Source organism: Pezoporus occidentalis, unplaced genomic scaffold (assembly GCF_034315485.1).
Source record: "Pezoporus occidentalis ecotype Australia unplaced genomic scaffold, CSIRO_AGI_Poc_V1 ctg200, whole genome shotgun sequence".
Lineage (NCBI taxonomy): Eukaryota > Metazoa > Chordata > Aves > Psittaciformes > Psittacidae > Pezoporus > Pezoporus occidentalis.
Window position 1 is genome coordinate 2,001,185 of NW_026913857.1, and position 13,641 is coordinate 2,014,825.

At 39.6% G+C, this 13,641-nt stretch overlaps 1 protein-coding gene across 2 annotated transcripts in view; it reads left to right on the forward strand.

The window, feature by feature from the left end:
- The window catches only part of DDHD1 (DDHD domain containing 1), a 77,420-nt gene that overhangs the window by 5,093 nt on the left and 58,686 nt on the right, over window positions 1-13,641 (forward strand). For both annotated transcript variants that reach the window (XM_062618474.1, XM_062618473.1), the window contains exon 2: window positions 10,219-10,395. In XM_062618474.1, the coding sequence (XP_062474458.1) occupies window positions 10,219-10,395 (177 nt within the window). The remainder of the gene's footprint in view (window positions 1-10,218; window positions 10,396-13,641) is intronic.

Consider the following 13,641-nt stretch of genomic DNA (forward strand, 5'->3'; position numbering starts at 1 on the left):
AAAGCATGCTTGTAGCCTGCGTTTGTTTGTTCTTAGCAGCAGAACACATTTTTAGTGACTTTACATGTGCTTAGAACATTGCTTTTGGTATTGTTGGACAGTCTTTGAAGTTTGTTGGCACAATTTTGTTTATGTAAAGGAGCTTTGATTGAAGGCTGAATTCCTGCATACTTGCTTTTCTCTCCAGGTATGTTGTTATTTTGCAGATAAAATACTGCTAATTTACTTGGCAAGATGAAGTGTTGCTTTCGCTATTCAAAATATTTCCTGGGTTTTACTTTTTTGCTTCTGTTCTTACCATACGACCCTTCCAAAAGTATCTTGTAGCTTAGTTTTGGCCAACTCCTTCCTCACCAGAAAGCCTAATGCATATAGATGGAACAATTTTTAGATTTGCAGTACTCCGTTGTATTAAGTCATAAATTACATTTGTTCATATGTATGTTCTGGTTATGTTTTGTACTTTTCTTCTTTCAGTAGAAAGAAGTTGTGTCATTTAGGATGCTTTTATTAGATCATGTAGAGGAGATGTCAGCACTCTGATGTATCTGTGAGGGAGAGTTTCTTCTGTGTCCTCAGCTTTTATGTTTGGTTTACAAGCATTTCTTAAGCAAAATGAATTTGTTGTCTTACTCCTGTAAATGATACCAGAATTACAGAATCACTCTCCAGTGGATGGTGTCAGCTACAGCAGAGTAGCAAAGGATGGGCTTAGCTTAGAAAGCAAGTTGTGCTTGCCCTTCAGTGTGGTTCAACACATTTCCTGCTGGATGTGGTCAACACAAAGGCAGAGATGCAGGGAATACTTGGTTTACAAGTTGTGGGTGACAGGATGTTATCCGCTGTAACTGAGAAAGCAGAAAATGTTTGTAGGATGAGAAGGATCAGAATTTCTGTTCTGACTTAATTCATGTTTGAATACTGATTCGTCTGGCAATGTCAAAGAAATAGAATGGGATGTAATTTTGAGGTGACAGCTAGATTGAAGGTAGATGACAGGTGAATTTCTGCATGTATGTGTGTGAGGGGGAGATGCTGTCTAGGAAAAAATTATATGACAGCAAAGAGAGACCTGTGCAAAACTACTTTTTGGTCTGAGGAGTTAAACAAGATCTGTAAGAGCTGACATTGTGAGTAAGTAAGCAGAAGGACTAAACAAAAGTGCAAGAAATTAAAATAAGCATAAGTTCTCTCAGTGTTATCTCTAAGGTTGAAAAAAAGTGAAAATGAAGTAGTAGATTTGAATGTTGGCCAGAGAAAAGGTCACTAGTGTGGTATGAACTGTTTGGGTGGGTTGCCAGTAGCTGAAGCCATTTTAGAGTGTACCTTGTGTGGAGCCGGAGAGGAGAAGCTCCAGAGACTGTTAAGTGTTGTAGGTAGCATGTTTAGTTAAGTGGTGGGATGAAGGGAATATGAGGTGCAACTGGGATCCAAGGCAGTGATATTTAAGATGAAAGAAACTAAAATCATGAATTAAATCTCTTTTCATCTCAGAATGCGGGAAAGCCATATCGGGTAAAAAACCTGAAGGAAAAAGTGAAATCTGGGGATGAAAGTGTAGGGGAATCAGGAGTTGGGATGAAGTAGATGGAAAAAGGAAGTGAGGTTAGGAGAGTGCAGAAAAAAAGTCCCTGCAGAGGAGAAAGAAGAGGTTATTGTGTCCTTGGATATTTTCATCTTGGTCATCCATGGTAGGTATAGAAGAGATACTCCTGTGTAGGAACCTACTTGCTTAAGCAGTATGTACATGACCATTGCTTCTCAGTGCTGGTGAGAGCTTGCTAACAAAGACCCATTGATGAGCACCTACCAGGAGAGCGCACACACTGAGCAGAGGGTGTGATTGTGCAAATGTCCTGTGACTTTCCATGGGATTTGAGCACATGCTTACCTTTTAGGAGGTACTCACATGTTTGTCATGTGGCATGGCTGCTCTTTTGTGGGTTGGTTTAGTTTTCACATAATGCAGTTTCGAAAAACACAAGTTTTTCCCCATGAGAAAATAGCTGATAAGGGACTGGCTTCTACAGCTTACTGACCCCAGCAGCCAATGCCAGGTGGTGGAAGTGCTTCACTTTAGTGTACTAGTATTGAAATTCGGTAAGCAAAATAAAAATGAAGCTCTAAATGTAAAACCCTGTTTCTTGTTTCCACAGTCTGAGGTTTTTTTGGTGAGCGTTTCCTGCTCATCATTGGCATGGCTAATAAGGTAAGCTTTAGGATTTTGACTTGGATCATCAAGTTCAGGGCTGTGTAAAGAGCAATTGTAGAGGTGTTAATTGAGCTACTATTTTAAACCAGCAAAATCCTACTTGAAAAACAGTAAATGCTATCTTTTGGGGTAATATGTAGCAATTGAGAGATGACTTTGAGGGTGTTCATCTCTTTTTGAGGGGTTCCTTCTGTTTGAGGAATTCTGTTTGACATCTGAACCAGCCCCAAAGATCAGTGTTTCATTATCCTTTTGGATTGCTTAGCTCATAATGTAAACCACTTAAAAATGGTTCAGGGAAAAACATTCAAGTCCTTGCTTGAATCACAGAATCATAGGATCATAGAATAGCTAGGGTTGGAAAGGACCTTAAGATCGTCTAGTTCCACCCCCCTGCCGTGGGCAGGGACACATCACACTAAACCATATCACCCAAGGCATCGTCCTTGGGAAACAGGCAATTTCACATTTGCAGTGGAGCAAAGCATGTGTTCCTCCATTGGTGTGTCTAACACTGAAGCAAACACAGAGGCTTGAGTGTATAGCTGCTCCTATAGATCAGAGTCTGTAAAGGATGTGCTTAGTGTCTGTGAAACTCAAAAGTAGCATCCACCTGTATTTTTTTAAATTGCTTCAGTAATGCAATTTGGAATTACTTGATGCAACATAATATCCTTTACTGCTCAGTGAATTAAATCTCTTTTCATCTCAGAATTAAAAAAAAAAAGGCTGGCTCTGTAATTTCATGTAGCTCTGTTAAGTTTTCTGAGGCCAGGATTTCACTCTTGAACTCCTCTTCAGGTTATGTTGTTCCTTTTGAAAGAGCAGAATGAGATTTCATACGTTTGTGTTTGTTAAACAAAGGAAAGTCATCCAGGCTGTGCTTAAATGAGTGGCTTCATTTATTGAAGTGTTAGTAATTTGCTCTATTTTGAAATAATATGTTGAGTAATAGCTGGAAAGCTGTGTAACATTAAGCTATTAAAGAAGGTATCAAGAAGTCTGTTATGTTACTAAGCAAACATGAAATAATCATATTGTAGAATGGTTTGGGTTGGAAGGGACTTTAAAGCTCATCCAGTTCCAGCTCCCTGCCATGGCCAGGGACACCTTCCACTGGACCAGGTTGCTCCAAGCCCCGTCCAACCTGGCCTTGAACACTGCCAGGGATGGGGCAGTCACAGCTTCTCTGGGCAACCTGTGCCAGTGTTAGTTTGGAGTTATTTTATTATAACATCTGTTCGCCCAGTATGCATGATCACTGACAGTTAAAACATAGGAATATTCAGTCTCATGATAGGTTTCTGTAACCACCTAGTTTCATAATAAAGCTTCCTAACCTCATGAGTTTTTCTTTCCTGTTTTCCCTTTACAAACCCAGCTATGAGGGAACTAAGTAAGAGGAACAGATCTTGTCCTGCAGACTGCATGCTGTGCATTTGCATTGGCAAAAATAGAATCTGCAAATCATTATTGCTGTAGAGCCCTTTGTAGCCATAGCTGCCGGGTGGGTAGGAGGAGCACTGATGCAGAGGTTGAGTAATACCCATCCTTATACTTAGTGGTGTTTGCACTAGTGCAGAGTCTTAAAGGCTGTGCAGTAGTTAATATACCCAAAATACAATTTTAGGCCTGGTACAACAGGAATGGATAGCAATTTTTTAAAAGCCTCTAGCAGTACCCTTGTTGTTGTTGTGGAATACATTTATTTCAGTGGCTTTTGTCAACATGCAAGTTCTTGTATGTGTTGCGGTTGTTAGGAATGCTGTGCTCCAAGACGTATGATACTCATCATTTTTTAGCATGCCAGGGGAAGACTGTTTTTGCCCTGGATCTTTTTTGCTTGCTAAGTGTATGGGCACTTCATTATTTGAGTAACTTTCAGCTTCAGATATCACATATGGTAAGCTTCATGGTTACCTTCAGCTTGTGCAGATGTTATCTTCACACACTGAAAATTGTCTGCAACTGTAGTAATAAGGAAGTGAAATTTAAGAAACGGGAGTTACCGCACTGAAAAGCAGGAATCTGAAATTACTACCCTGAAAAGCATCTTGAGCCAATGGCATTTTAGGAGCTTGTGTTTCTTGTCCAACCTCTTGGCTTTGGTCTTGGTGAGCTAGGAAATTGGGGTTGTCAATCTCAACAAAACACCAGCTTTAATTTATATTTCTGAGCTTGTGAATATTATATTATATTAAACTTTTAGACCTCATTTGTGGGTGAATTGTTAAAGCTGTCTTGAGACTGATGAGTGAATAGTGCCAGAAATGCCTCTAACGTTGCCATCAGGCCTTTTGAACAGGACTTCAGCTTTGAAGCAATGAGGCAGAAGTTTATTGAATATTGCTCCCTTAAGATTTTATTCTATCTTCAAGTTGCATGGTAGCTGGTGTTGGTATTTCTGAAGCAGACCTCCTTTTGGCTGTTGTTTAAGCTCTGTTTGCTAATCTTTAGTTACTATCTCTGTTCCATCTTAGTTTTGCAGCAGTTTCCTGATCTTGAATCAAGCAAAGCGAAAGAGGGTTATGTGAGCCACACTTTGAGCTATACAATATTTACATTTAGGTATACACCATTTGAACCAATGTGGTGGCAGGAAACAAATGATAGCATTGCTGTGGTAGCACAAGAAGAAATATTAAGGCAAATTCTGCTCACTTATTACTTTTCATACTGTGTTCTGATTGATTAGTTAGCTGTTTGTGAAGTTTATATTGGATGTGACCACACAGTTTAAAAATCCTCACAAAAAGGGAATATACATATATAAAATATCGTACACGTGTATACTACGTGTTGCATGCAGTTTTTATTTTAACAATTTTTGTTATTCAGAGGATTTAGGTAATTATCATAATACAAATCACTCATCTTCTTGTCTCATCACATTAATTATAGGACTTGTTTTCTTATGTGGATTTTTAGGGAAAAAAAGACCTTCTTCTGTGTAAAAATAAATCCTTTGTTGCAGTCTAGATCTCTTAAGCTAATTTTCTCCAAAAGTGGTAAAATATGTATGACTAATTAAAATAAAGTGCCTTTCATTAGCTTCTAATTCCTGCCATTCAATTTTATTTAGGAATTCCTATTGCATAAATAAACCATGCAAGTGTACAACTGGCCAGATGTGCTGGTATCTTTTGGTCTGAAGCACTGCCAATTGCAGATTATACGGTGCAAGACTCAAGGCAGTGAAAAAAATAAAGGGAAATCCTTTCCTGGGGATCAAGATTATAGGGACAAAGATAAATAATACTTTGTGTTTATAGATTTGGAAGAAAAAAAAAGTTAAATTACAACATGATCTAGATATCAGTGTGTTTAACTCTCCTGTAAAACAAAAATAACTGGAAGAATATAGTTTAAGCTTTCTAAAATCATCCGAATATCCAGGAGATCTATGAATTTTTTGAAGGTGGATGGGAGTGAGAGAAATTGGGTCCTAAACTGGCAATTTGGGCTCATCACTTTTTAATGGTGACTACTGTAATAATTTGCATCAATTTCTCTTGATGAATCTCATTTTTGATGAATACCAGCACGTTTCCAAGATTAAGCAGAGAAATTGTGTTTAGGAAGGTGTAAGTAAGAGTAACGCATTAATCTTTCCCATAATCAAGAGATTATACTGAAAAACCTTTGCTTACTTTGCAGTTGCCTCATTTCCCCACCAGTCCAGGGTATTCAGTGTAATATACCTCTCTTTTTTCATAACTGAAATGGCACTTGCTTTTGGAACTGGTGATTTTTAACATCAGTAGGTTGTCATCATTGTTGTGATTGGAGTTCAACTTCGACTGAAATCCACCATTACATGTTTCTAATAAAATAGAATTATAGAATAGTTAGGGTTGGAAAGGACCTTAAGATCATCAAGTTTCAAACCCCCTGCCATGGGCAGGGACACCAAACACTAAACCATGTCACCCAAGACTCCGTCCAGCCTGGCCTTGAACACTGCCAGGGATGTAGCATTCACAGCTTCCCTGGGCAACCTGTGCCAGTGCCTCACCACACTTGTAGTTCTTTATGTCTAACCTAAACTTCCCCTGTTTAAGTCTGAACCTGTTACTCCTTGTCTATTGCTGTTGTCCCTAATGAAGAGTCCATTCAGAGCTAACATTGCTCGTTTTTGAAAATACAGATGTTAATTGGAAAGTATTGTTTCCAACTTTACCAAGCCTCTTCTCTCATGAGAAAGATAAAATGGTTCTTTGTGAGCTTTGATCAGAAATTTGTTTCCGTTCTGAAAGATACTGTTCAGGTTTCTTAAAATCAAGCTGTGCTTCTGATGGAAGGAAAAATGTCATTTAGTTGTTTCCTTTATCAGGTGGTTTTCGATTGAGGTTTCCCAGCAGCGCAGTGATCAAACCTGCCATCCAGCTGGCAATGTGAAATAAGACAGGCTTGTAGACCAGCGTGCTGTGACTGCACACATAGTGTACAGCAGTTCAAAGGAGGGAACAAAAAAAAAAACGGCTTTTGGGTACCCCTAAAATCCCACTGAGCTTTGGAAAACAGAATTCCCTCACTCAAGTTTTAAATCCCTGGTTTGGAAACAAAGTTCCATAATAATCTGTCTTGATCTGGAAGTGATATATTTCCATATAAATGCCCTTTCCAGACCCAGAGACAGATATGAGTTTGTTCGCAAACTAAATTATCCTGTAAAGTCTTTACAATAATTTTATTTCAAACATGCCAATTTTTTCCTGGCTGAACCTTTGTGGAAAAGGCAGTGGCCATTTAATGTTTGAGTGCTACAGTCTACCCTTGTAAAGAGCCACTACGGGAAAGTTTCTCTCAGGCAAAAAGAGCCTGAAAATACTTATTTTAATGCTTTATATTTAGAATTTTAGAAATCTGTAGGTGGAAATTCTGATGTGAAAGTCTTAAAGCCCTTCAAAACTGAAAAAGAGGTGTCTTGTGTTCATTTAGTTTGGAGTACAAAATAGTATTCATATCATTTGAAAAAAATATCTTTTATGGATTCAATGAATGGAGTCTCATCAGAACGCCTAGTCAAGAATTAAGGAATTGCCTACAGATTTTCCCAGTGAGGATTAACATCTGACGTAGTTGTGTCATTGCTTCAACCACAATGGGATCCTTTATCTACGCTCACATATTTGTGCATTTCATTTTTTCCTGCAGACAGTGCTTTGTTTGTAAGGGCAGCCTAACTGGATCTGTATTAGCTCTGCTGAAAAATGCAGATATCTGACAGGTGTGAAATGTAAGGGTGTACAACAAAGCTTAAGAGAAGTGCGTGATGAGAGGGTACTGTATATGGTGACAACTAGCATTGCTCTGGTTAACTTTCATGAAAACTAAACACGTGTTTCACGCTTCATTGATGGGTTGTAGACTTCAAAGTTAGCTTAAATTTTCATAGACAGTTGAATCTATGTTATAGTGACTATTAATTTCTGCAGTTTAAAGTTATTCAGACCCATATCAGTTCTTCTGATATGTTTGGGATTTTCATTAAATAACTGTGCCCATTGAATACTCCAACCTCTTTATTCATCTGATGGATCATCAACAGACAAAACATTAGAAATTCAATGCCTAACAATTGGCTTTTATATGGAATGGCTATTTTACAGAAACCGAATGGCAGAACTGTGTCGTGCACTTCCGTCTGCATTTTGGAGGGACCGACAGGACCCAAATTGTGTTCTACACAGGCAGAGCTGAGGATCTAGGGGGATCAAAAATTTGAATGGGGCTTTGGGTGACTTGGAAGGTAAGAGCCAGCATGCCAAATGCCTGCCAAAGAAATCCAGAATCTGCGAGAAGTTGGGATGAGAGAGGCTGGCGGTGCTTGTAGCCACTGTTTGGGGAAATTCACTCTGCCTTGTGCCCCGTGTGCGCAGAGGCACTGTTTTAGGAGGCTGCCTGCAGGATTCCCTGTCACGAGAACACTTGGGTAACCAGGCAAGCATGTGTGCCAGCACCAAGTGAGGGAAGTTCAGTGGTAATCTGGGCTCTTTGCTCCAGATCATCTGCTTCCAGCCTCTGCATCCCTCCTGAGAGCTTCGCTGCTGTTGACCTTTCCTCGCTGATTGCTTCAGGCTGTTTCAGGCACAGCTTGAGGATGCCATCACCTGCAAGTGCGCCCTCCTGTTACAAATGTGGGGTGCTAAAAGCTTATAATCATTTCTAGTACTGTGTACACAGTGTTTTTCTGTAAACCTGTTTTTAAACCTGTTTTAAAATAGGCTTTGGATCATTTTGAGTGTTACTTGCCCTGTAGGGAGATTATTGCAAGGAGATTTTCCTTTTACTTTCATAGCTTGTAGGTGAAATGACCTGAGGGATGAAGAATTCAGAGTAGTTCAGAGGTTCCAGGTAAATTATGGAGGTGCTTGCAATTCTCTGTTATATTCTTATCTTCAAACAGTATGAAAAACACTTCTGGTGTATACTAGTGTCCACGGAGCAATGAGCAGTAGTGTCATGCCTGTAGTTGAGAGCAGTGCAAAGATTTCTGATCTGCTGTCAAGCTTAGTGGGACATGCCCAGCCCTGGTGTGGTGCTCGGCGCTCTGTGAAGCAGATGATTCCACAACCTGAGCTAGTGGCTGTGCTAACAGTGGTGTGCCTGGGCTAAAAAACACTGCCCTTGGCTGGGTCACCTTGCCCAGCTGAACTTTGTACTGGTCTGGGGATAGATCAGTAACTCTAAAATATCTCCATGTTCTCTGTTGTTTCTCTGTTTCTTGTTTGCTTTTTTTACCTGATTTTAGTTTACCATTTCTTTGCATCTATGGTTTCTTTCCCAAGCTCTCCTTACCAGCTTTTTTCTCTTTTCCAGGGAGGGAAAATACAGATATTTGAGTAGTAAAGTCTATTTCCCAACCTCCCCCCAACCTCCATCTCCTTTTTGAGCCTCTTCTTTTGTGGTTAAATTTGTAGTTGCTTCGGAGAGCTGATCTCCTGCAGGAATCTGCACACATGCAGCATTTGCATTTGGACGAATCTCTATACATCTGCAATGTACAGCAGCATATATTAGTGGGCACTTGGAGCTCCATGGTCCAGCTGCTCTGGGTCTACACATGGTGTTTCTCCTTCTTTCCTTTCCAGATGTAGGAGAGATTCTGAGCTGAGCTGCAATGGACATTATTGTCTCAGTTTGCTTGCAGGGATGGGTATAAGAGGAGAATTCTTGCTCCCTGCAGCCCCAGTAGTTAGTGTGGGCATGAAGCACAATTTGATGAAGAATAAGCACCAGGATACATTTTTCATAGGCTTGTCTTTTGTCACATGGACAGCAAGCACTGGGCACCCAGTTCCTCATTTGGAGTGCTGAAACTGAAACTAAATGACAGTGACTGAAAACATGAAAATAGCCCTTGGTGAAAGACTGATTTTAGTAGAAAAAACCCTCTCATCTTTAAATTCTACCTTTGTGCTAATCGATGTATAATTTGGGTTATTGTAAGTGCAGTTCTCAAAAGAAACAAGGCCCTGTGCAGTCAGGGTGAGCTTGAGGGGTTTTGTATCTCCTGGTCATTCTGCATTCTCTTGATAACAATTGTTGGTGTCAGGTTATTAGTCAAATTTTATAGAGCAGCATGAGTCTCACAAGGTTCCTAATTTTCTGAAAACTCAAGGCAGCAAGGAAGAGATTATTTCCTATTAAAGCTGTGGACTGTTGTTTGAACTTAATCCTTAATAAATTTTACAGAATCTGCATATTTCTGTCCATCGCTCACATCCTCACACGCACTCTGAAGATTTGTCCCCATTAGCTCAGGTGTTACTTTGTTAACACTTTTTTCACTACTCATTTCAGCCCAATGGAAGAGGTGATGGTGCCTTGTCAAGGCATTTGTGGTTATGGTTACCTTATTACAGGTCCCAGCAGCAGGAGTGTAACTTTCTGATCAAAGCACTAAACAGAATTCCCTTTTCCTCTAATTCCCTTTCCCTTTTATCTGCTGTCAGTTTGGTTTTGTTGCATTGAAAAAAAAAAAAATCTCTTTTGATTTTTAGAATCAGAAAAGATCCCTGTGATGCGTGGACAGTGGTTTATTGATGGCACATGGCAACCTCTGGAAGAGGAGGAAGGTAACTTAATAGAACAGGAGCATCTCAACTGCTTCAAAGGCCAGCAACTGCAGGAGAGCTTTGATATAGAAGAGCAGGCAAAACCTGTTGACCGGAAGGAGGGTAAGATTGTTTAGATTACTACTTTTATAGTATGCTCCCTGGACAGTTGTGATCTGGTTTTCTTAATGTGATCTGTTTTCCATCCTACATGGCGGAGAACATTGTTATAGGCATCAGTTTGCTCTCCCATTATTCAGCATATCTTGATGTAGGTTTTCCTGCTGCAGCACGTTTGATGAACACTGTGAAAATGATATTAATGGCTGGAGTACTTCTTGTTCCCATTTTGCTTCCTACCTTTTATCTGTGTTTGAAATCTCACTTCAAACTGAAATGTCTTGATGGTATAAGAAGAGTCAATGTCCAAATGCAAACTGGGTGTTAGCTGTCTGGCCAGCATCCCTAATGCTGCCCTAAAGGGAGTGTCAGTTTTACAGATCACATTTCATTTTCTGTTCTTGTTCAGTCTGTGAATTTATTAAAGTAGTTTTCAACTATGACAAATATTGGGGCGTTTTCATTCTGTTATGGGAGTCCTTATATTTTAATGACTAGGCTGAGGACATTAAGTTAGTGTTCCTGGAAATCTCAGTCAAATACATTTAAGGTTTTTAAGAACAGCCTTCTGAGATTACTGATGTATTATTTAATATACACAGTTGTATTGGTTGCTCAGGGTAAGCACAGCACAGCAGAAGTTCAGTATTTTTTACTTTCACACTTTTGTTTGTTGAGTTTCACTTGGTGAACAATCTACAAATCAAGAGCTGCAAGTACAGAGCCTCACGATTGTTCTGGTTGTGTTATTCTTTATAAAGAAACTTTATTTTTAAACTCTTGAAACTGCAGCTTTGTACAAAGCAGTTACAGAGTGTAGGAGTGGCTGGGATTTGGCCACAAGTATGGCGAGTGAACTATATGATCACACAAATAAAAGCTTGTTAATAGATTGGGAGCAAGGCAGCATTCAAGGTACTTCTGTAATTACTGTGAAGAAAACCAGAATATAATTTTCTGACTTAGATAGATTTTTCAACAGTACAGACACTGGTTAAGTTTCTAACTCCCCTCAAAGCTAGAAAAAATCTGTGAATATTTATTTTCTATTTCTGCTACTTTAAAAGAACTTTCCTCCTGGCCAAGCCTGCAGTGCAGTCTTCTGCTTTAACAGCTCTGTCAGGTAGGTGGATAAAATGGCGTGACAGTACAGCTGCCTTTTTGAAAGGCACTTTTACCTGTATTTCTGTCTGCTTGTACTGATTTCTTGTTTCAGTGTACTGATGCAAAGCTCAGCTTTGGTAGTACAGCTGCACGCTCACTGAGAGCAGTGCTGTTTGTGGTAATGTATATGGCAAGCACATCTTTATGGCTGCTGGGTGCTTCCAGCCTTTGATAACTTAATTTCTGAAGGAGGGAAGGATGGCTTCAGTTGTGCTTGGATTCTCCTTACCAAGTAAGGAAGAGAATTCAGGGTTTGTTCTAGAAAATGTCTGGTCTGTGGAGCAAAAATTTTCAGATTTGCGCGTGGAGAGAGTGGAACGAGAGATGAAAAAGAGACAATCCTGGTATTTATGAAAACATAAAAGATGACAGAAAGATACTCCAAATTCAGACACCAGTGCCTTTTCTAAAACTAAAGGTTTATTTTTAAAAATGCAAAACTAACAAACCCAAGCTATGCCTGTAGTCGCTTCAAAACTTCAAGTCACCAATAACTTTCAGTAGGTTTTTTTTGGTAGTAATAGGAGTTGCAGGAAAATTCTAGCTAACAGTAAATATGAAAAGTGGTTTTGACATTGTAACATGCCTCTCAATGCATCTCTGTATCAGAGCTGGCATCCGTGATTGCCATCTGCATGTGGCACTGGGATAAGCTGTACAACTTGCATTATTGCTGGTGAAGTAAACATAATTAGTTGGGGAAGTGCTGAATTTCATTTATAAATTTCCTAAATGCTACAATTTGTTGCTACAATTGGTTGTAATTGCATGCTTTATTAAGCATATTTTGGTCCCATCAAGGTCTACAGTTAGCTGTTATTTAAGACTACTGAAAGTTAGAATAGATATTTACAAATGTCATTGGGAAAAGAAGTGACTATTCAGTGCTATAATAAAGCATTGTAAATGCTTTACACCTTGTCTCAGCAAAATTAATACAATCTGCTGTAATACTTAGGCATAATTACTTTTATATGAGCATGCCAGTTTGCATCATGAATAGCAAAAAATCAGCTTGTCAACAAGCATCTTGTTGATGCAGTAGACAAGCCTGTCAGCTCTTGATTTGACCCCAGCCATGCTCTAAAGAGTGGCAGTAGGCTGAGAAGTTAGCATATTCAACTTTGCTGCTCCTGTTCTGGATTATTTTCTCTTACCCAGCCTGCTAACTCAGGGCAACATATGATAGCCTGAAGCTTAGTCTCTAAGACTCTGCTTAGAATTTATTTGCAATTTAATTTTATTTATTTATATTGTTCTCTGAAATCTTTTTGTGAAGGAAACAGAATTGTTTCCTTCGACTAGCGACCTTACTAGGTGTTTAGCACCCTTAGCTTTTGAGCAGCCTGCCCAGTGCATTGCTGGCAATGGAATTGACCTCTTTCTGAACAGGGCAAGTGGTGCTGCTTCCCATCTATGTGTGGAGTAATCCGCACAGATGAGTCGATCCCTGCAAAAAATGACAGCAAGCGCTACGTGCATTACCTGTGAAGCTGCTTAGCATGCAATGTCCATCTTCTTTCCTTGTCTCTTTAATTTTGGGATACAGGTTAGGAGAGCACGCCTGCATCTAGAAAAAACATTTCCCACTCCAGTGATCTGCTTTATTAGTTCTCCTTCTGGGTTGCAGTATGGTAACAGGATATCATGGAATCGTTGAATACCAGGTTGGAAGGGACCTCAACAATCAACTGGTCCAGGCTTTCTAAGCAAAACATGGCCTAGACTAGATGTCCCAGCACCCTTTCCAGCCAAATCTTTAAAGTGTGCAGTGTTGGGGAATTCGCCACTTCCCTGGAGAGGTAATTACCATGGCTGATTGCTCTTTACTGGGAGGTGAAGGAGAATAAAATGTGAAAAAAATTGTGACATCACTAAGCGTCATTCGGGGCTTTTGTTGGTGATAGTATATTGATGAATAAATGCCCATTATTAAACTCTCAATCCAAGCAAACCTTCTCTTGAAAATGCAGAATCTTTCAGAATAGGATCTCCAGCTTGTGGCCTGTAAGGAACATAATGCCTGTACTATCTTTCAGTGCTATTTGGGGGCGTGTGAAGCTGTAAATGCTGAAGGTAACAGGA